At 46.2% G+C, this 21,042-nt stretch overlaps 1 protein-coding gene and 1 long non-coding RNA gene across 4 annotated transcripts; both read left to right on the forward strand.

The window, feature by feature from the left end:
- Nucleotides 1-3,287: 3,287 nt before the first annotated feature.
- LOC109731608 (uncharacterized) lies at nt 3,288-5,241 on the forward strand. Its single transcript, XM_045230527.2, has 2 exons — nt 3,288-3,672; nt 4,071-5,241. Exons 1-2 carry the CDS (start codon nt 3,577-3,579, stop codon nt 4,740-4,742), a joined length of 768 nt encoding a protein of 255 aa, XP_045086462.2. The 5' UTR covers nt 3,288-3,576; the 3' UTR covers nt 4,743-5,241.
- Nucleotides 5,242-11,444: 6,203 nt separating this feature from the next.
- On the forward strand, nt 11,445-13,700 carry LOC120966860 (uncharacterized). 3 transcript variants are annotated; one of them, XR_006665067.2, is made up of 4 exons: nt 11,445-12,078; nt 12,211-12,563; nt 12,660-13,052; nt 13,202-13,700. It is a non-coding gene; the product is annotated as an uncharacterized lncRNA (long non-coding RNA). The 3 variants fall into 3 exon arrangements; XR_006665062.2 differs by having other exon boundaries at nt 11,453-12,078; nt 12,211-12,337; nt 12,444-12,563; nt 12,660-13,700; XR_006665061.2 differs by having other exon boundaries at nt 11,446-12,078; nt 12,660-13,700.
- Nucleotides 13,701-21,042: the final 7,342 nt, after the last annotated feature.

A 21,042-nucleotide genomic window follows, 5' to 3' on the forward strand; every position in this document is an offset into this window, starting at 1 on the left:
CCCGTAGCACCGGATGTCCGGCTCTTCGCCGGATGTCTGGGCAGCCATATGACGCCGGATGTCCGGGTGCTCCTCGAAAATCCGACCCATTAGTCCAGGAGCTTTGCTTCTCTAGGGTCTGCACGAGACGGATGTCTGGCCCTCATGCCGAATGTCCGGGGCATCACTAATATGTCGGATGTCTGGGTCCACCCCCGGATGTCCGGCCCCTCTATTTTTCCTCTGGTCTTTATGTTTCTTACTTGGTCGTCTCTCTGTGCCAGATGTCCGGCCTCTCGCCCGGATGCCCGGCCTAACCCTGTCACTTACACTACAACGGCCATATTTGCTCCGCCACTATATATAGTCTTCTTCCTCCACGGGATTAGGTTGACCATTCACTGTGAGCAAACCCTAAAACACATTCCTCTCTCTCTCTCTCTCTCTCTCTCTCTCTCTCTCTCTCTTGCTCATACACCAAATCTTAGATCTCGGAGGGATTTGAGAGCATTTGTGAGAAGTTGTCCATTCAAGTGATAGATCCACTCCTTCCCCTTCTTCTCACCAAAGGAATTCATGATTTCAGCAAGTCTTGAGCATTTCCCCATCGTTCTTGTTCCTCTTGGAGGTTGGAGACTCCAAGGCGGTAGGAGTTCTTCAGAGAGGAATCAACCATTGTGATTACCCCCTAAAAGTTTGTGAGGGTTTGGAGACCACCCCAAGGTCTACCACTAGTGGTTGAGAATCTCCTTCGTGGTGATATCTCAAAGAGATAGTAGGGTGAGCCTCGTGGCGTTGGTGTGCCTTCGTGGTAACATCCACCTCTCTAAACGGTGACGTAGCTTCCCTCCAAGGAAGTGAACATCGGCATACATCCTCGTCTCTCGGAGTTGCAGTTATTCCTAACCCTAGCTTCCTACTTGTGGTTACTTGTCTCTTAGCTTGTAATTACATTATATTGTGCTTGCTTGTTTAAATACTTGTTGTATTCACTCTCTTGCTTAGCACTAGTATCCCCTTTGCAATTGTTAGGCTCACTCTCATATTCCGCATTAGTGCCTAAAATTGCTAAGTAACAATTAAAATTTGGAATTGTACCTATTCGCCCCCCTCTAGGTCCATCTCGATCCTTTCATCCGGCATATCTTAGTTCCGTACGGCAAAGCTCTGCTAGAATGGTAGTTCCATATGCTTGGATACCTACGAAGGCATCGTATTTTCGGTGCTCGATCTACAAATCTATTCGAGGGACGAAATTCAGTTGGTTGGGAGGAATATAACCTAGCTGTGGGAATCTGCAACAACTCGCATCACCAACTATCCTCTCCGACGTGTTACCTTGGTAAACGATCTAATTAAGATCCATATGTACTTGCATCTTCATAGTGATCCTTTTTTTTTGCGGGTCATCTTCATAGTGATCCTGGACTACTCGTAAGCGCGGATTTTTTTTCTACTATGTTTTCTAACACGATAAATTTTGGTAAATTTTGTGAGCCATAGAGTCTCGTTTTATTGGGTTGACGAACCCCGAGCCTTTTGATCTGTCATACAGTGAACGAAGTAACTATGTTTATGGATCAATAAAATTAGCATAGCAGTGTTCCGAATGCCCCATGAACATTATTTGTCTTTGTTTATTTCTCTTTTTTGTGCCATTTTTATTTTTTATGTACATGTTTCAATATTGTTAATCTTTTATTTTCAAAAGTTTATATCAAATTTTAAGAAAAGAACATGTTTTTTATACATGAACACATTTTTCTAGAACATGAACAATGTTGTGTAAATATTTTGTTAGTCATATGCACATCTTACAAAAAATGTCTGGACCCTTTTAAAATTACAGAAATGTTTTTTCATTTTTGGCGTGGTTTTATAAAACAAACCACTTTATTCTAAAAAAGTAAATTATGAAAAAAGGAGAAAAAAGAAAAAAGAAAAAAAAAGAAAAGGAAGGAAAAGGCAGGCCCATGGGCGACCCAAGCGGTGTTCATAAATAGCCCGCCCGCACGCCGGGGGTCGTTGGGTCGTTCTTCCTGTTCCCTCCCCCTCTGTCTGTCATTTGCCTTCGCCAGGATGGAGGCGTACATGGAGGAGCTCTTGTTCTCCGACGAGCTCGACGCGGAGTGCTCCCCGTCGTGGTTCTGCGTTCTCTGTAGGAGGTCGGTTTGCCGGAGCTGTTGCACGGATCACGGAGAGTTCCACGCTGATCCTGAGGTGCACGCGCACGCAGATGCAGAGGCCCTGCTGCTTCAGGTATGAAAAGAAACCATGAAACCTCGAAATTCTTGTGGCTCAGTTAATCAACTGCTCTCGTTGTCTAGACGTTCGTTGTAGGAGGGTCACCCGCGCTCTCGTATCGTGACGTGAGAGATCATACTCTGGGTTACAACTGGTGTGGAATCCAGAGGGTGCCCGTCGACGGCGAGAGGGACAAGTTCGTTGTCCTCAGGAGGCAGCCTGACTTCAACCGAAGATTCAAGGCGCACTGTCGCGTCTGCGCTGACAAGATAGTGGCGGGGAAGGATAATGAGTACTGCAGCCCCTTTTGCAAGGTAATTTCTTGGTTCTTGTTGCCGCTGTTCTTTCTTCCCCCTGTTCTTTCTTCGCCCTGGTGTTTCTTGGTTTGGCGATTTGAAGTTCAGTTTTTTCGCTACCCAGCTCGATTCGGTTGACCGTGGCGGCGGCAGAGCTGTAGTTCGCGCGATGGTCGACGCAGATTACCAGACGCTAGCGCAGAGAGACAGGCTGTGCACCATCTGCGCACTACTATATTCGTCCGACCATTGTCCCGACCACCGTCTCCATCACGGTGGCGGCGACAATGGCATTCTTCATCTCACCCGCCTCGACGGGCGTATCCTCGTCCCGGAGGATCAGCTACCGGGGTTTCTGACCCAGGGAGTCATGGTAGGCTGAATGTTGTTTGTTATTTAGTCCTTCGATTCAATCTTCTGAAAGAATTCTCAAATTGTCTGACTCTGACGCGAGTTAATTGCACAGAAGTATCACAAAATTCGGGCATCACATGCAGATTGGTACCATGATTGCTAATTTTTGCATGTCAGTACCACGATTGCTTCAGGGTTTTTTAAATAAGGCTAAAACGCGTATTTATACGTATTGACGCTCGATCCGACAGCTCGGGCCCACCCGTCAGGTGCCACGCTGGCCAATCGGCGCGTGCCCGCGCGCTGACTAGGACGAGCCGGTGCGCTGCTGGCCTCGAACCCGGTCCGGTCGCACCAGCTCGCCCCCGCCGCACCATTCCCCTCCCCTCCTCCTCTCCTCACTCGTTTCTCCGTCGCCGCCGCCTGCGTCCCGACTGCCGGCCGCCGCACCGCCCCGCCGACGCCATGGTTTTGGAGGACGAAAGCAGCGACGACCAGTCTAGCCTCCCGTACATGCATTCTTCCTCCACAGACGGTCTCAACGAGGTCAGTACAGTGAGTTTAGGGTTAGGGTTACAGATTTGGGATTTCTTGATTTGGTTGATTTTGGTAGGTTTTGATTTGCCCATTGTCTTTGTGTGAGCTTCTGCAGGTCCCTTTCAGCATTGAAGATCCAGATTACAAGGGGCTTGAGCTGGATGTGATGTCTCCATGTGAGAAGCACGGCATGGCATCTGAGAGGCTTGTTGCCTTTGAAGGAACAGACACAGGCAGGCGGTTTTTAGCATGTGCACAGCCGGTATGGATTGTAGGCATAGTGATTTTTTTTCTTACTTTGTCAGTGCCATATTGAACTCTGTTTGCTGCAGTACTCTCCTTGCTGTCAACATTTTGGTTCATAGTGGCATAATGGCAGCTTATTTAGGTCAAGCATGAGTATATTTTGCTGGAGTACAATGGCATAGTAATTTTGGTTAATAGTGGTACTAGAGTAGCTTAAAAATGATAACTAACCTAGGCATAGTGATTTTTTTTCTGTTTGCTGGAGTTCTCTGTTTGCTGGAGCCATGTTGAACTCTGTTTGCTGGAGTACTCTCCTTGCTGTCAACATTTTGGTTCATAGTGGCATTAGAGTAGCTTATTTAGGTCAAGCATGAGCCATATTGAACTGTGTTGGTGTTGTTCTTGTTTTTGCAGGCAGGTAGCAATTGTGGCTTTGTTGAATGGGTTGATCACCAGTGGCCCCCAACAATGCAGAATGCATTGTTGAAGCTATGGGCAATGGTTGAAGATGCCAAAACTGCTAGGGTGAATGACAATTTTGAAAGTTCTTTCACTATCCACCATCTGACAAAAGAAAAGAACAAGCTGGATGCCAACTATGACAAGCTAGTCCAAGATGTGCATGAGCTGATGAACTTCCAGGAAGATAAGGTGGTGGATTTCAGACATCTGCAGTCTGCCATTACATATCAGCAGGAGGTAAGAAAAGAACTGATTGATGATATGAAGGCACAGATGGCAAGTGAGATGGCAAAGAAAGATGAAGAGACCCAGAAACTTACTCTCAAGTATGAGCTGCTGCTCAACCTGACAAGATCTCAAGCAACAGTCATTCAGAACTTGAAGCTGAACAAAATGAAAGAGAAGCAAGTGCTTACTGAAGCTAGTATGAATTTGGAGCTGAAGAATGCAGAGCTAACAAAGTGTCAGGAGAAGCTCACCCAAGAGAAGCTAGAGTTGAAGCTTGAGGTTGCTGATCTGCTTAAGGGAAATGAAAAGCATATTGAAGAGAAGTGGCAGTTAGAGTTTCAGAATGAAAAGTTGAAGGAGAAGTTCAGGGGGATTCAGGCCATCTTGGAGAAGTGAAGAAGATGAAAATGAGATTAGTGGCATTGCTGACCTTTTGGGAATGATGGTTGTGTAATGACCTAGCATGTAGGAACTAAGGTTGTGTACTGTATGCTTGTACTAATGGTGAACTATGGCTGTGTATGTATGTAGTAGTTATGCTATTCATCCTTTTGTGAGAAAAGGATGAACTATGCATTTGAAGTTGAACTCCTCTATGTATTGTGAACAATGGTTATGTATGGCTATAATGAGTTGAACTCCAGTTTCTTATTATGTATGGATATGCTGATTATGTAGAAGGATATGTTGATGATGATACATTATGACAATGTTGCAGCAAACCACTCATGTCATACAAAATAAAAGAGGAACAAGACTGACTAAATCTCATTGCATCAGAAGATAACTTCACTGATCCATTACAACTTGGCTTAAACTAGAGCAACTAAACCAGACAGGACATTGCATTTAGATTGGCTGCAACTAAACCAACTAACTAACTTAATATCTTGCCTGCAACTAACTCAAGCACAAATATAGTGAAAAGAAACAACACATTGTGAAATTTGGCCCTAATCCCTACAATCTCTGCATTCTTCTCTCTGAGTTGAGTTTGCGGAGACAGAAACATGGCCTCCCTTGTGCTATCATCTTCACTTGGAGTCAGCATTGGAAATTGATCTTCCTCTCTGGCAACAATTGCACCTTTAAGCCTCCATACTTCATCACGTAGATCCCCAATGAGCTCACTCCAGAATGTGGGCAATGGATCATCATGCCATTGCACAAATCCACAGCCACCGTGCTATTAAGATGCAGAAACAAATTTCCAAAAATATATCATTTCACATACTATTGCATAGAAGAAAAAGGAAGGAAATTAGGCATAAAAACAACACTCACCATAGCATCCACGCAGCTATAGTACCTCCTACCAGGGTTCTGCCTGCTCCAGGAGATCCATCTTGGCGCCTTCCTCGGAGGTGAGCAGTGGCACATCGCTGGAGGCTCATATGCCATTGGGAGCTCGCGGTAGCGCACCGGCGAGCGCGCCTCCTCCCCCCTCCTCCCTGCAGCTCGACGAAATCCGGGAGCGGACCCGGCACTGGACGACCACGACATCTCTCTCTCTCTCCACCGCCGGCCCCAGTCAGCGCCTCCACGCTGAGATTTCTCCTTCTTCTCCTTTGCTGCGCTCCAAATGGACACTGCGTGGACGAACCCTAGTTTCGTTCCCAAATCTGAGATCTTGTGCTGTCACTTTAATAGTAGGAGAGGTACCTGTCCCACATGTCAGAATCCCCAAATGTGGTACTGCATGTTATGCGATGCCCCAATATTGGTACTGACATGCAACAAATAGCAGCAGTATTGGTACTGACATGCAACAAATAGCAGCAGTATTGGTACTGATTTGAAACAAGTAACTGAAAATGTGTTACTGCTTTGCAAATACTGGTACTCCACCTGAAGTTCAACATTACAAACTCTTACAATAACCACCTCAAGTTCCACATTAAGATAACCACCTCAAGTTCAACATTACAATAACCACCTCAAGTTCAACCATGATAACACCACATCAACATGAGCATCAAGTTCAACCAAAATAACACCACATCATTTCAAATTACTTGGCTCCTCTTCCTCTTCCTCTGCTAGCAGTGAAGTAGGACATCCATCCAGTGTGTGTACCATCAGTAGGAATGGCAGCATATTGCCTGGGGGCACTGAATGGCCTTGGAGCACCTCTGGCAGCTCCTCTTGCAGATGATGGTGGTGTAGTAGAAGTAGCAGCTCCTCTTCCTCTTCCAGATGGTGGTGGTGTAGTAGAAGTAGCAGCTCCTCTTCCTCTGGCAGCTCCTCTTCCTGTGGCAGCTCCTCTGGCAGCAGCTCTTGGCTGTCTTGCTGTTGTTGTAGTAGAAGGACCAGCAGCTTTTGGCTGTGAGTTACTTGGAGTAGCCTTACAAAGAAAAGGAAAACAGTTAATAATGCTAGAAAGAAATGTAGAAGAAATAAAGGAAAGATTTGTATATTTCAAGCTGAAAAATTATTACCACATGCTTATTCTTCCTCAAAGCTAGCTCAGGCTTCAACTCTTTAAGACAGTTTGTGTACCTATGCCCTTGGAGACCACAATTGCCACATGTTATGGTCCCCATTCTTGAAGTTTCTTTTGGCTTTGGTACTTCAAATTTGCCCTTGATCCTCTTTTCTTTCTTTCTTCCTCTCTTGATTTTGAATGCAGGTGGTTCTATGTCTGGACCAGGGGTCCTTGTCCAATCATGCTCACCAGGCACAGGAAAGATCATTGGTTCATAAGCTGCAGCATAAAAATCTTTCTTGAAGAATTTGCTGACATAATCCTCTGATTTCCTTTTAGCCTTGTTTATTGCAGAGATGGCATGGTTGCAAGGTATGCCACTAAGGTCCCACTTCCTGCATCCACAAGTCTCAAGTTCCAGGTTGACAGCATGTGTTTGCTGCCCACTTGTAACTTGCCATAAGTTGACCCCTACCTGTATTGGCTTGCAATATCTGGCCCTCTCCTTCTCAACCTCCAGCTTCTCACTGTAATGAGGTGTTATATCCCATCTTGCTACCTTTACACTCTCTCTGTTCCTATGCCACCTCACCATCTGCTTATCTTTTATCCCATCACACATTGTCCTTATAGGTTTTCTCCTAACATCTAGAATATACTTGTTGAACACCTCAGACAAGTTGTTCACTACCAAGTCAGTCTTGCAGTTTGTGTCAAATGCATGCCTTGCCCATGTTTTTTTTGGTATTGCAGTAAGCCACTCCCAAGCTTCCTCACTTTCAGCTCTAAGATCATTCATTGCAATATTAAATTTGTGTTCATTGTAGGCATAGCTAGCATTATCCATGCACTTCTTAAGATCTTCACCCCTAAACCCAACATTTTGGAAATTTGCATATAAATGCCTAAGGCAGAATCTTTGGTTGCAATTTGGAAAGACAGCATTCACTGCATTCAATAACCCCTGACACAAACAATTTAACAAGTCTAAGCTACAAGGTAAATAAATATGCACCAATGAAACTCTTAGCTACTGTTAACACTTGTGCAAAACAAAATGAAATGTGCAAACACATACCTTTTGTCTATCTGACATTATAGTATAAGGTCCAAACTTGCCCACTTCTCCACCTAGGAAAATTTTCAGTTGGTGTAGAAACCAACACCAACTAGGTGTGTCCTCTTGTCCAACTATGCCAAATGCCAGTGGATATATGTTGTTGTTGCCATCTCTACCAGTGGCAGCAAGGAGTTGAGCTCCTGTAGTGAGCTTAATGAAGCATCCATCAACACCTGCATAATCAACATTTCCAAACATTAAATACATTCAAGTGATATACAATATGGAGTACTCTACAATATGTAAATGGTGCACAAGGTTCAGGAACTAACCAATGAATGGCCTACACCCATTGAGAAACCCCTCCCTTGCTCCATTCAGGCAAAAGAACATGGCATGGAATCTTGGGCCTGGGTGGGGTATTTTTGCATTTGGTACTGGAGTAACAGTAGTGACTATTACTCTACTCCCAGGGTTTGTATCCATGACAGTCTGAGCATAGTCTTTAAGCCTAGGATATTGCTTCTTGTGATCTCCTAAGACAGCTTCAATAGCTATGTTCTTTGCCCTATATGCCATGCACTTGGGCACATCTACACCATATTTTTCCATGCATGCATCAATTATTGTCTGAATACCAGTAGTTATATCAGATCTGAAGAGATGCTCATATTTCTGTGCTAGCCACTTAGCACTAACCCTGGTGGTCTCAGTGGTACTAGGGCAAGTGTGCTCTAGTCTCATCTTCTTAATTACAAAGGTTTTCTCCCCTTTTATAACTGCTGCCACCATAAAGAACTGGCAATGTTTATCTGCACACTGAACAATTATCCTCTGATCTGAATTCCTGTGATACTTAAAATTCCTGGCCTGAGTGATGTGCAAATTCAACAAAGCATCTCTGAATTGATGCTGATCCCTAAAACACAACTTCATACACAGTTGCTCATGTGGTTGCTCCATTTTCTCATTGTACCACTTCCTATCAGGCCTTTTCTTTGCCCTACTCTTCCTTTTCTTTGGTAGGACAAAAGAGGCTGGCTCAAAACCATCATCATCACTCTCCCTCAACAACCCCTTCTCTTCTTCATCTGATGAGGATGGTCTGAAATCAGGTTCAACCTCTGGTAGCTTACTAGAATGTGACCTAGTTGTTGGTCCTCTTCTAACTGGTAGCTTCTGCTTCTTCTTCACAGGTTCAACTATAGTTTCTTCTTCTTCTTCAAAAGTCCTATCTTCCTCTACCTCAAATGGTTCCTCAACTTCAGTGTCGCCCTCATAATGCAGCATTTCTTCCTCTTCTGATTGCTCATCATCTGATTCTTCCTCTTGTACTTCTAGCTCTCTCTGTCTCTTTCCCTCTTCCACCTCTACATCTTCATCATCACCCATGTAATGATGGTCATTTCCAATTTGAGCATCCTCATCAGAGGCATTAGCATCACTGCCCTCATATGCCTCAAATCCTTGATATCCCTCTTCTTCTTCTTCCAAAACTGCTTTCAACTTGGCTGTTGCATTCTTGCTTTCTTGTGTGCAAACACCAGCAGGATGAGGTGTGCTAGAGTTGCTACATTGACTCTCAAAAACTACTCCTTGCTGATCAACAGCTAAGATAGGAGGCTCACTCAGATCGAAAACAACAGGCTCTTGGTACACCACAGTGGACAACTCTGGCATTTGACATTTCTGCAACTCAAAATCAGTAACAGGGGGTGGACAAGCCCTGACTAGCAAATCAAGCACCAATTTGTCCTGGATCTTCCTCTTTATCTTCTGTAATTCTGCATGACTGTCTACCAAATCCAGCCCTTTCTCTCCTAAAGATGGATTTTCAATGTGAAACAAACAATCATATGCATTAAATCCTTGGGTTTCCATCACTGCAACCAAATTCAGATAAGTAATATCTGAACCACACAGCTTCATCTCCAATGGTTCTCTTGCATCAAAATGGATCCTTACTTGCCAAATGTCTTCATCCAAACTACAGAACAAATTAAATTTCATGTATTCATTATAATTACTCCTAATTTGGAGAGCAACTGTACAGTACAGAACAATTTAGAGTAACCTGTAAGTCTAATATTTACTATTAACTCTACTATTACAGATGCTATTTCAGCACAGAACAATGCTACTAAAGTAACCTGTAAGTCTAATATTTACAGTACAGAACAATGTACTTTACTATTTCAGCACAATAGCAAAATCAAGGAAAAAGACAAGGTCATAATCCCAAATTGTTACTGTAATTGAACTAATTTGAGAGTGCAATACACTGAGTTACTAGTTACTGTAATTGTCCTATACTAGTCACTGCAATTGGACAAACCCTAATCCCCAACTGGTTAAACAAGAAGATGAACAAACCCTAAAAATCCTCAATTGGATAAACCAGAGCAGGAGGAGGACAAGGGTACTTACAGCACGCCGCCAAGTCCATGCGTCAACTGATGGCTGCTGCTAGGGTTCGCCACCCACTGCTGCGCCAACCGCAACCGCTGCTCCATGCTGAGTAACATCGACTCCTCCTCGTCGTCGGTCGAGTACGCGGAGCTGGAGTCGTCGCCGCCATCACCGTCGACGCCAGCCGTTCCGCTAGGAGGCCAGAACGGCATCTCACCGCCGCCGTGGACGCCCTCGCCGCCGCCTGCCGGAGTCGCCGACGCCATAGACTAGGGTTCCAGCGAGTGAGGAGAGGAGGGGAATGGTGCGGCGGGGGCGAGCTGGCGCGACCGGACCGGGTTCGAGGCCAGCAGCGCACCGGCTCGTCCTAGTCAGCGCGCGGGCACGCGCCGATTGGCCAGCGTGGCACCTGACGGGTGGGCCCGAGCTGTCGGATCGAGCGTCAATACGTATAAATACGCGTTTTAGCCTTATTTGAAAAAACCTGAAGCAATCGTGGTACTGACATGCAAAAATTAGCAATTGTGGTACCAATCTGCATGTGATGCCCGAATTGTGATACTTCTGTGCAATTAACTCCTCTGACGATAACTGAACTTGGTGCAGCGTGTGAATGTACAGGGGGAGCTGTTCGTGCCCGTTCGACCCCGGGAAGTACTTCTTCCAGGCCCTGCACCACCGCAGGAGTGTGCCCGGCAGGGCTGCTTCCAGCCCGTAGATGCCCAGGGCCAGTCCTGCAGCCTGGTGTGTCGTCAGGTGAGTTCGTAAGTGAGAACGATGATTGCTTCTTCCAATTAACTGAATCACTGACCAATATGATTCGGTTTGCAGCATGTAGACTGAACTTCGAGACGGGGCTGAGGAGCTGCGGCGAAAGCAGGAGTAACAATTTAGATTCAGATGTTAATGCATTTTGTTTCGTTAGAAAAATCGATTTGGATGCGAGCTTAGTTAACTGAACATTTTGGATGCGAGCTTAGTGAGGTGTTAAGCATTTGAGGTAAAGGATCTTGGACCTCTTCGATACTTCCTTCGGATTGAGATTGTTCGGTCGAAGAAGGGGGTAGTACATTGTCTGAATCCAGAGTTTTGGATGCGAGCTTAGTTAACTGAACATTTTGAAACAGTTCAGTTGCTGTGATGTTTACTGTCGGCGTTTTATATTCAGAAGTAAGGTATTCCTTTAGTACATTGTCTGTTTGCTGAGATTGGGGGTTACAGCAGAACGAGGGGAGAGGAGAGGAGAGGGGAGGAGAGGAGAGGGGAGGAGGGCGGCGGCCGGATAGGCCGCCGAGTGACGGCTCCGCGGCGGCGTCGCGGTGGTGGGCTCGGCGTGCGGCTCTGCTCTGCGGCGGCCGTGGAGGGCGCGGGCTGCTCTGGGCCTCGCGGGAGGTGGAGCGGCGGCCCTGGGGGTGAGGTCGCCGGTGGGCCTCGCGTGGGGGGCTCGGATCCAGAGCCTGGGTGGATCTGGCCCTCCCTTCAGGCGTGGTGCTTCGCCGCGGGGAGGTGCCCCGGCGGCCAGCGGCGGAGTTGTTTTTGTGCAGCAGCATGCTCGCTCCCCTTGGAGCTTGGCGATGACCATGATGGTCGAGCGCTGGCTAATCCCACAATGCAACTGATTAGCCACCCCCAGGTGGTTTTCCGTGTCCTGAACTGATATGCTGTTGTATCCTGATTTTCAATGTCCATGTTGGACCTCCTTGATGATTCACAGCCTTTGAGTCATTTTTAACAGCTATGTCTAACCATTTCTGTCTGAGATACTGTCATGTGAGTTAAAATACTCCACAGATTGCTCACATGTGCTTTTGCTACTTCGGATTTTTTTCTGGGTGAAGGTGAGAACCAAAGATGGCAAAGTCTCAAAATATCCTGTGCTTTCCTATGTTGGAGTACTTGAAGTATCCGTGATTCGAAAGTATGACCAGTTCAATTTTCTGTTCACAGTATTTTTCCTCTTGCCAATGCAGTGAAAAGGGAAGGTCCAGTTATGGGTTTGCAGGTTGTGCTGTGAACAGGGCATCAATGGACGACTCTGAGACAAGGGTTGATGATGTTCATGAATTGGGGTTCAAAAGAACATTATCAATTGTTCAGGTTTTTCATATATGAGCAGCTCCTTGATCGATTATTTCTATTAGATGATAATGATGTCATTTCAGTTGCGTTAGATGATAATGATCTCATGTTTATGTCATTTCAGTTGCGTTAGATGATAATGATGTTTGCTGCATCGCACCCTTTCAGCAATAGCCGTTTCGAGGGATCACAAACCTTACCAAACAGAGAGACAGAGAATTGTAGAAGCTGCAGGCTTTGTGAGGTGGGCTGGTAATTTTATGAGGCCTCTGAAACTCTATACTTCAGTATGTGCTCAGTTCTAATATTATTTCTGTTTTTACTGTTTTTTTTTTTGCAGGGACGTGGTGTGTTGCTGGTGTTCGTGCTGTTTCTCGAGTATTTGGTGATAAACTTACAAAGCAGTATGTTAGGTGATCGAGAGATCAAGGCTTGACTTTTGTTTTCTTCCTTAGTTCTCAACTACAACCTTGACTTGTAGGTTTTTGATTAGATATTCTAGGCGGTCATTACGTCATCATAACTCAACGGTAGCCTCTTTATAGATATTTCTGATTTACCGATGCACATGAACTTCTCATCCAAGATGTTGGTTGTTTTCGCATGAAGAACAAATAATGGTCACCCATTCTCCCTTATAAGAGGAAGATCAAGGCTATTACAATTGATGATTGATCCTTTTATCAAGTCAACCTTCTTCATCACTGTCCTTCGCTGTTATTTACAGGAGGAGGTAGTCAACAGCTGACTAGAATTCCTCACCCATGCTAGTGATGGGCTGTGGGGTTTTGTAACTAACGATGTTTTTACTGAAGATTCTCCTTCACATAGTGATATTTTCCTGTAGTTCTCAATGGGTTGTCCCGGATTTTCTATTTCCAGGAAGCTGTTGCCATGGTCAAGCCAATAGAGGATCCTGAGCAAGCGACGAAGGGACTAGTTCAAGAAGCTTCCCAAAGAGCAAGCGCTGACACATGACCGTTGTCATTTGTTCCCAAAGGATGGAACAACGTCGAGCGGTGATGTAACGAGTGAGGAGGTTTGCTAATGAACCAATCTTGATAGTAGTTCTTGTTCGTCCGTGGCGCTGTATCTGCTGTTGTATCTGATGTTATGTGGCGGCAGCACCCTCCCGTGCTGCGAAACCAAACTGACTTGGCCTGAGTTTCGCCTTGGTTCCATCGTGATGTCGGAGCAGAGGGATGGTGGGGCCAGTGTTGTTACCATATGATCCAAGGGGTACTTTTCTTCTTGCTGAACCTTGCACTTCGCAGCTTCTATGCAGGTGCTTCATGCTAGTGATTTTTAGCACCAGTAATGTAAATGCATGTGACTCTACTGCTTGAATGATTTTAACAAAGTTGTTCCGCTCGTGATGCCATACCTATAAGAGTTCAGAATGGTGCATGGATATTATTTGAAAGCTTTCCTCTTAATAAAGCAGAGCCAAAAAAACAACTCTTGTATCTCTCTTTACTAGAAATGCTAGTATTACCACATCCGGGACCAGTTATGGATTCAGAATCACGCTGACATAGTTCAGCATATTTCATAGGTATTCCCAGACATGATGCATGCCGTTGAACTCTGTAAGTTTCACATAAACCGTAGAACCAAATGATTATCCCAATCGTTAAAAAACTGACATCAGCTTTTTCGATGCCTAGCGCGAACTCTGTTTCTGTCGTTCGATATGACACAGAAATCTTGGAGCAGAGGGTTGTGGCATGTCAGATTTCGTTTCAGATCGCGCGGAAACAAAAGAAGCTCGAACAATATAATTTGAACACACAAGCCCACCGCACTGGCCAGGGCATCTAGATTCCACCTAGGACATCTTAGTTCAACCGTACCTCCTCTTCTATTTTCTTCCTTTTTACCAAGGGAGTATGCACAAAAAAAATTTAGATACTTGGCAAATTTACAACATTTCTTTTTCACTAGGTGGCAAAATATGCCACAAAAAATATTTTTAGGTGCATGAAACATTTGTTTTCTCCTTCTTTAATTCATTCATGGCGATTTTATTAATTCATTTTTGTATTTTATGATGGCAAAAAAATTGAACCATGGCAATTTTATTTTTTAGCCATGCAATTTTAATTTGTGAACCATGGCAAAAAATGTTTCATAGCATGAAAAATATTTTTTTTGTCATGGAAAGCATGCAAAATTTATTTTTGGATCATGGAAAAGTTTACAATTTTTTTCTTAACGCAAAACTCCATGGCAAAATTGCCATGGGTATAGAAAATAGTTTCTCCTTCGAGTCATTACAATTTTATAATTGTATCTTCTTGGTTACATGGAAATTTGTAATGTTTTAATAGTTTATTTCATATAGTATCTTGGCAATCGCACAATTTTTTGGTTTAAAACATGGCACCTTTTTTGCACCTTACTATGCATTATTATTATTTTTACATGGCGATTTTGTTGTTGACAATTATTTCTTTAGAAAAACAGAAAATTGGGCCTAGCCCATTTTTTCTACATGTTCATAGTTTTTTGGGCCATCAAGGGCCGCTACAAAACTCCTCCCGGAGTGGACACATAGGTTCGCTTGATCAGACCCCTTATTGTTGAATAACGCCAGCACATCGTCTAGATTTAAAACATTATTTCAAATTTTCGAACATTACTTTGTAAACATGAATATTTAATTTCCAAACCTTTTTTTGGAACATGTATATTTGTTATTTTTACGAACATTTTTTGAAAACGCGAACAATTTTTAAAAATGCGTTTTTAATAACTTGTGAATGTTTTTGAAAAGGCAATATTTTTCCAGATTTACCAACATTTTTTAAGACTCTAGTATTTTACGAAATTTGTGAACTTTTTTTAAAAATAAGAATATTTTCCAAATTTCCGATTTTTTAAAACACGATTTTTTTTCAAATTTGTCAAAAAAGTGAATTATGAACACTTTTTTATATTTGTGATTTTCTAAAAATAGAGAAAAAAACATAAATACCAGTAAGAAAAACCCGGTTCAGGAACCTCCTATATGGTTCCCAAAACTAGTTAAAACCAGCTTGGAACCTCCTAGAAGGTTCAGAAATTGGTCAAAGGTTGGGGGGGCAGCGCCCCCCCCCCCCCGGCCCCAAGGTAGCTCCACCACTGATCTTCTTCGTACGGGAGAGTGAGAGAGTTAAAAGAGAGGAGAATTGAGTGTGCTGGTGCTACCTCTTGAGCACGGCGTTGGTTTTCCCTTGAAGAGGAAAGGGTGATGCAGCAAAGTAGCGTAAGTATTTCTCTCAGTTTTTGAGAACCAATGTATCAATCCAGTAGGAGGCCACGCACAAGTCCCTCGCACCTACACAAACAAATAAATCCTCGCAACCAACGCAGTAAAGGGGTTGTCAATCCCTTCACGGTCACTTACGAGAGTGAGATCTGATAGATATGATAAGATAATATTTTTGGTATTTTTATGATAAAGATGCAAAGTAAAATAAAAGCAAAATAAAAGGCAATGGAAATAGCTTGCTGTTGGAAGATTAATATGATGGAAAATAGACCCCCGGGCCATAGGTTTCACTAGTGGCTTCTCTCAAGAGCATAAGTATTACGGTGGGTGAACAAATTACTGTTGAGCAATTGACAGAATTGAGCATAGTTATGAGAATATCTAGGTATGATCATGTATATAGGCATCACGTCCGAGACAAGTAGACCGACTCCTGCCTGCATCTACTACTATTACTCCACACATCGACCGCTATCCAGCATGCATCTAGAGTATTAAGTTCATAAGAACAGAGTAACGCTTTAAGCAAGATGACATGATGTAGAGGGATAAACTCATGCAATATGATATAAACCCCATCTTGTTATCCTCAATGGCAACAATACAATACGTGCCTTGCTGCCCCTACTGTCACTGGGAAAGGACACCGCAAGATTGAACCCAAAGCTAAACACTTCTCCCATTGCAAGAAAGATCAATCTAGTAGGCCAAACCAAACTGATAATTCGAAGAGATTTGCAAAGATAAACAATCATACATAAAAGAATTCAGAGAAGATTCAAATATTGTTCATAGATAAACTTGATTATAAACCCACAATTCATCGGTCTCAACAAACACACCGCAAAAGAAGATTACATCGAATAGATCTCCACAAGAGAGGGGGAGAACATTGTATTGAGATCCAAAAAGAGAGAAAAAACCATCTAGCTAATAACTATGGACACGAAGGTCTGAGGTAAACTACTCACACATCATCGGATCACGTTTGTTCCAAAAATCACGCTCCCGAAGGTTTCATTCCGTTTGGACTCCATTTGATATTCTTTTTCTGCGAAACTCTGAAATAGGCAAAAAAAACATCAATTCTGGGCTGGGCCTCCGATTAATAGATTAGTCCCAAAAATAATATAAAAGTGTATAATAAAACCCAATAATGTCCAAAACAGAATATAATATAGCATGAAACAATAAAAAATTATAGATACGTTGGAGACATATCAGCTGGCAATTGGCATCACAGCTTGGTTGAGACATGAGTGATGACGACAAGCTGAAGGCTCAACGGTCCCCCAACAGCACATCGAGGGCTCGAATCACCGGCGTCGACGATGAGCCGAGGCAGATCGTGCAGACTCGGGTGGTGCGCGATGCCGCCGGCAACCGTTGGCCGATGCTCACCCGTACCAATTATGGGGACTGGGTCTGCTTGTGCAAGTCATGCTTGAGGGGCGCCATCTCTCGGAGGCCATCGAGAAGGGCACCGCGATTCATGCTGATGACCGGCTAGCCCTTGAGGCCATCCCGCAAAGGCGTCGACCAAGGACATGTGGGATCTCCTCAAGACCATGCGAATCCGAGGAAAGCCGTGTGCCAGAGGCGAAGGCGACGACCCTGAGCATGCAGTACATTGCTGTCCACTTCAACGACGGCGAGAGCATCGGCCATTTTGCCTTGCAACTCATTGGTATGGTGAATCAGCTCAACCTTCTCGCCGAGCAAATTCCGAAAAATAAGGTTGTTCGTAAGTTCCATTCGGTTGTGCCACACAAATTCTCACATGCCACCATGTTCATTGAGACGTTGGTTGGTATGGACACGCTCTTGATTGAAGTGCTTACCGGCAGGTTGAAGGCAGCGGAGGAGCTGTACAACCTTGACTTCGCCGATCACGGCGGAGGCAAACTCCTGCTCACTGAAAAGGAGTGGTGCACGCGTGCCATGATTCTGACAGATCCGGCAGCAGCAACAGCAACCAGGGTCGCGACAGAGGATGCGGATGTGGCATGGCTGGTGGGCGCGGAAACCGCGACGACGGTGGCAACCATGTTGGCAACAGGGCGATGGCCACCGACGAGTGCTGCTACTGCCACAAGCTGGGCCATTGGACCCCTGAACACCTCAAGAATGCGAGGGAGGAGGGAGGCCCACGTCGTCCAAGTGGACGCCCCCGATTCTGGGCTCCCAATGACGGCCGTGGAGGAAAACGCTGCCTTGACAACGAATTTGGCTGCCACGACAGCGAAACTGGGGGCTCGGCACCCGTATTGCCCCTGACGAAAATGCTGCCATGGCAGCAAATTCGGCTGCCACGACAGAAATTCCGTCGGGCCAAAACCTTGCCATGGCATGCCTCCACCACACAAGGCACCTGCGTGTACCTCAACGAGGAGCACGTCCGCGCGGACTTTCTTCGCGCCGAAGAGGAGATTGACGAGGCCCGGTTCCTGGATACCGGGTCCTCGAATCATATGACCGGGGATTCCTCGGCATTCGCGGAGCTTGATAAGTACATCTCCGGCGTGGTCAAGTTCGGCGACGGCTCCCTCGTCGATACACTCATACACACGGCAGGGGCACGGTCCTGTTCGCCATGACCGGCGGCCAACATCGCGCACTCACAGGCGTGTACTGGATCCCTTAGCAATGTGGTGAGCATTGGGCAGCTCGATGAGATCGATCGGGTGCCCCACGCATGTCAAGGCCAGCTACATGAGAGTGTGCGATCGCCAAGGTTCCTCGTGCTCGCAATCGCCTGTACTACATTGCGCGCATGCGGGACGGTGTGCCTCCTGGCGCACGACGGCGATCGATGACGCCTGGGTGTGCATGCAAGGTTCGGGCACCAACACTCCCACGGCTTCGAGCGGCTCACCGGGCAAGGAATGGTGCGCGGGATGCCCCGAATCGACCACCCCGAGTATATAGCGAGCCTACGGGTCCATCGAACGGTTTCCTTGGATAACCTCTCTGCGCAACCTTTCCCGTAGAACTCGGCAAGACCTAGACGTGTGAAGGACGACAAGATCGATCTGCGAACTGGGGAGCGCGTGTGGGGCGGAGGACGAACGGCGACGATGAGCCGGCGGTTCCTGTACATGGTGCTCAACAACTACATGCACGCGCCGTCCGCCTGGTACACGCTGCACCGCATCGACCCGTCCCGCCTCTTCTACCCCAGGGGCACGCCGACCCCCGCGTCGCCGCCGCCGCCGGAGAACGAGCGCCTGCCTGACCCCGCCATGAGCTTCTACCCTCCCCACTCGGCGCACGACGCCGGGAGCATGGAGTTCGCGCTCCTCGGCGGCCGCGGCAGGGACAGGATCGTCGCCGTGGACCACACGGGGCGCGCCGTCCTCTACGACGACTACTCGCACGCCGTCCACCCGCTGCCCCCCATGACGGCGCCCAAGTGGTGCCCCACGCTGTCCCTCGCCGTCGACGGCCAGGACGGCGCCTACATCATCGAGGCCGACCCCCAAGCGGACGGCCCCGGCCGGCGATCCGTCGAGGCGCTCACGTACGACCACAAACCCGTAGAGGGCGATGAAGAGGACGAGGGCTGGATGTGGCGTCCGCGCGCGCCGCCGCCCTTCGTGCGGGCGCCCGGCTACCGCGACGACGAAGGAGACTGCGAAGGCAAGATCACCTGCCACGCGGCGGAGGGCGCGCGTATCTGGGTCTCCACGGCGTGCTGGGGCACGTATTGTCTCCACACGCCGAGCGGCGCGTGGAGCAAGGCCGGCGACTGGGCGCTCCCTTTCCGGGGACGCGCCGTGCCCGTCCCAGAGTACGCCAGCCGCCTCTGGTTTGGCGTCTCGGCCTCCGGCAACATCTGCGCGTCCGACCTGGACGCGGCCGCCAACGAGGGACGAGCGCCGGCGGTGGACCAGGTGTGGGACGGCTTCGCGGTGCCCGAGGGATTCCACGACCTGGAGTCGCACTCGTACGTGGTGCACCTGGGCGACCGCCGGCTCTGCGTCGCCAAGTTCTTCGAGACGACGCGCCAGGAGGCGTGCGATGACTGCATGTGCCGCTGCTGCTGCCATGAAAGCGTCAGCGAGTGCGCGTTCGCGATGATCACCGGCGTCGAGGTGGAGCCCGGCGCCGGCAGATGGCATCGCTTGATCAAGCACAGATCGCTCCGGTACAGCTTGGGTACAGACAGGGTGCCCGTGTGTGTACTCTAGTTGGAGATTAGTCCTATACTTTATCACTGGCTTGCGAATTTGAAAATCAGTATCGATTGATTTACTCGTTTCTCTATCAAGCCGAGCTCGCTCTGAGACTGTCCTACGATGCCCCAAGATGGCTTTTTACCCTGGTGGATATGCACTTGGTACGCCTTACTTAATGGTAGATACTACTATCTCAATATCCGCGTGTTACAACGGGGGCAATTTGGTCTGAGATTGAGATGTATTGTGAGAAGAAAATCCATAGGCAAAGGCAAGAAAAGATATGTCGTGATTGAGATTGCGTATTTAGAACTACGGGATTTATTTTTCCATAAACAACGAGGTGAGGGTCGGTTTGAAAAAAGAAATGGTGGAAAGAGGCATCCATCGATGATAGGGGTGGAACCAAACCAACAAACTCCCCTTCAATAATAGAGATTTTTCACACAAAAACGTGTTCCTTTTTCAAAAGATAGTACACATGCTATCATGCCATAGCATGCATGTATCTTTGTAAAATTTAGTGCAGAATAGACATTGTGCTTCTTTAGCATTTATGTTTTTTTTTTCAGAATTCAAACTTAAAACCCGGCGAGTTCTTGGGTTTCGAGTTTCATATGCACTCTGGAGATATCATGGAATGTACCATGCTTAACTCTTTTTAATCTGTTATGAAAATTTCACAGTTAATACAGAAATCGTGAAACTGGGTAAACAAAAAAAAACAAACAAGGCGATTTGGGTGGCGAACCCTAGCCGCCACCAACCGAGTTCCTTCTTATACCCTCCTCCATCACCGTCGGGAAAATCCTACACCATAGAGGGTGATGGTACCGTCATATTCCTCGTGTCTTACACACTCATGTGGAGGCGGGCCGTCAGATCTCGCTCTGGTAGGCAGCGCAGTAATAACGGTGTTCTGCCCCGACAGTGGTACAATGCAACTACTCATTGGGGGGGGGGGGGGGGGGGGGGTAGGGGTTTGCTCAGCGTCGCAAACCTGAAAGGTGTTCCCATCCACCTTGAGATTTAGGGCTTGTAATATACATTTTTCTATATATAGAAATTGTTTTGAAAAAGAGGGATGCACGATTACAAGTTTTTGACCCTTACATCAACAATATTCAGGGTTTTGAGCGAAAAGAAAACAATATTCAGGCTAGACAAAAACGTTAAAATAAATAGCAATTTGAATTTTTAAATATAAAGGAAATAGTTTCTTTTCATACTTCGTTTCTGGGGATTTTCATACATCGTTTTTGTTTGGTTATTATTCTATACCTACTAATAAA

The sequence above is a fragment of the Aegilops tauschii genome, chromosome 6, assembly GCF_002575655.3.
Source record: "Aegilops tauschii subsp. strangulata cultivar AL8/78 chromosome 6, Aet v6.0, whole genome shotgun sequence".
NCBI classification, from domain to species: Eukaryota; Viridiplantae; Streptophyta; class Magnoliopsida; order Poales; family Poaceae; genus Aegilops; species Aegilops tauschii.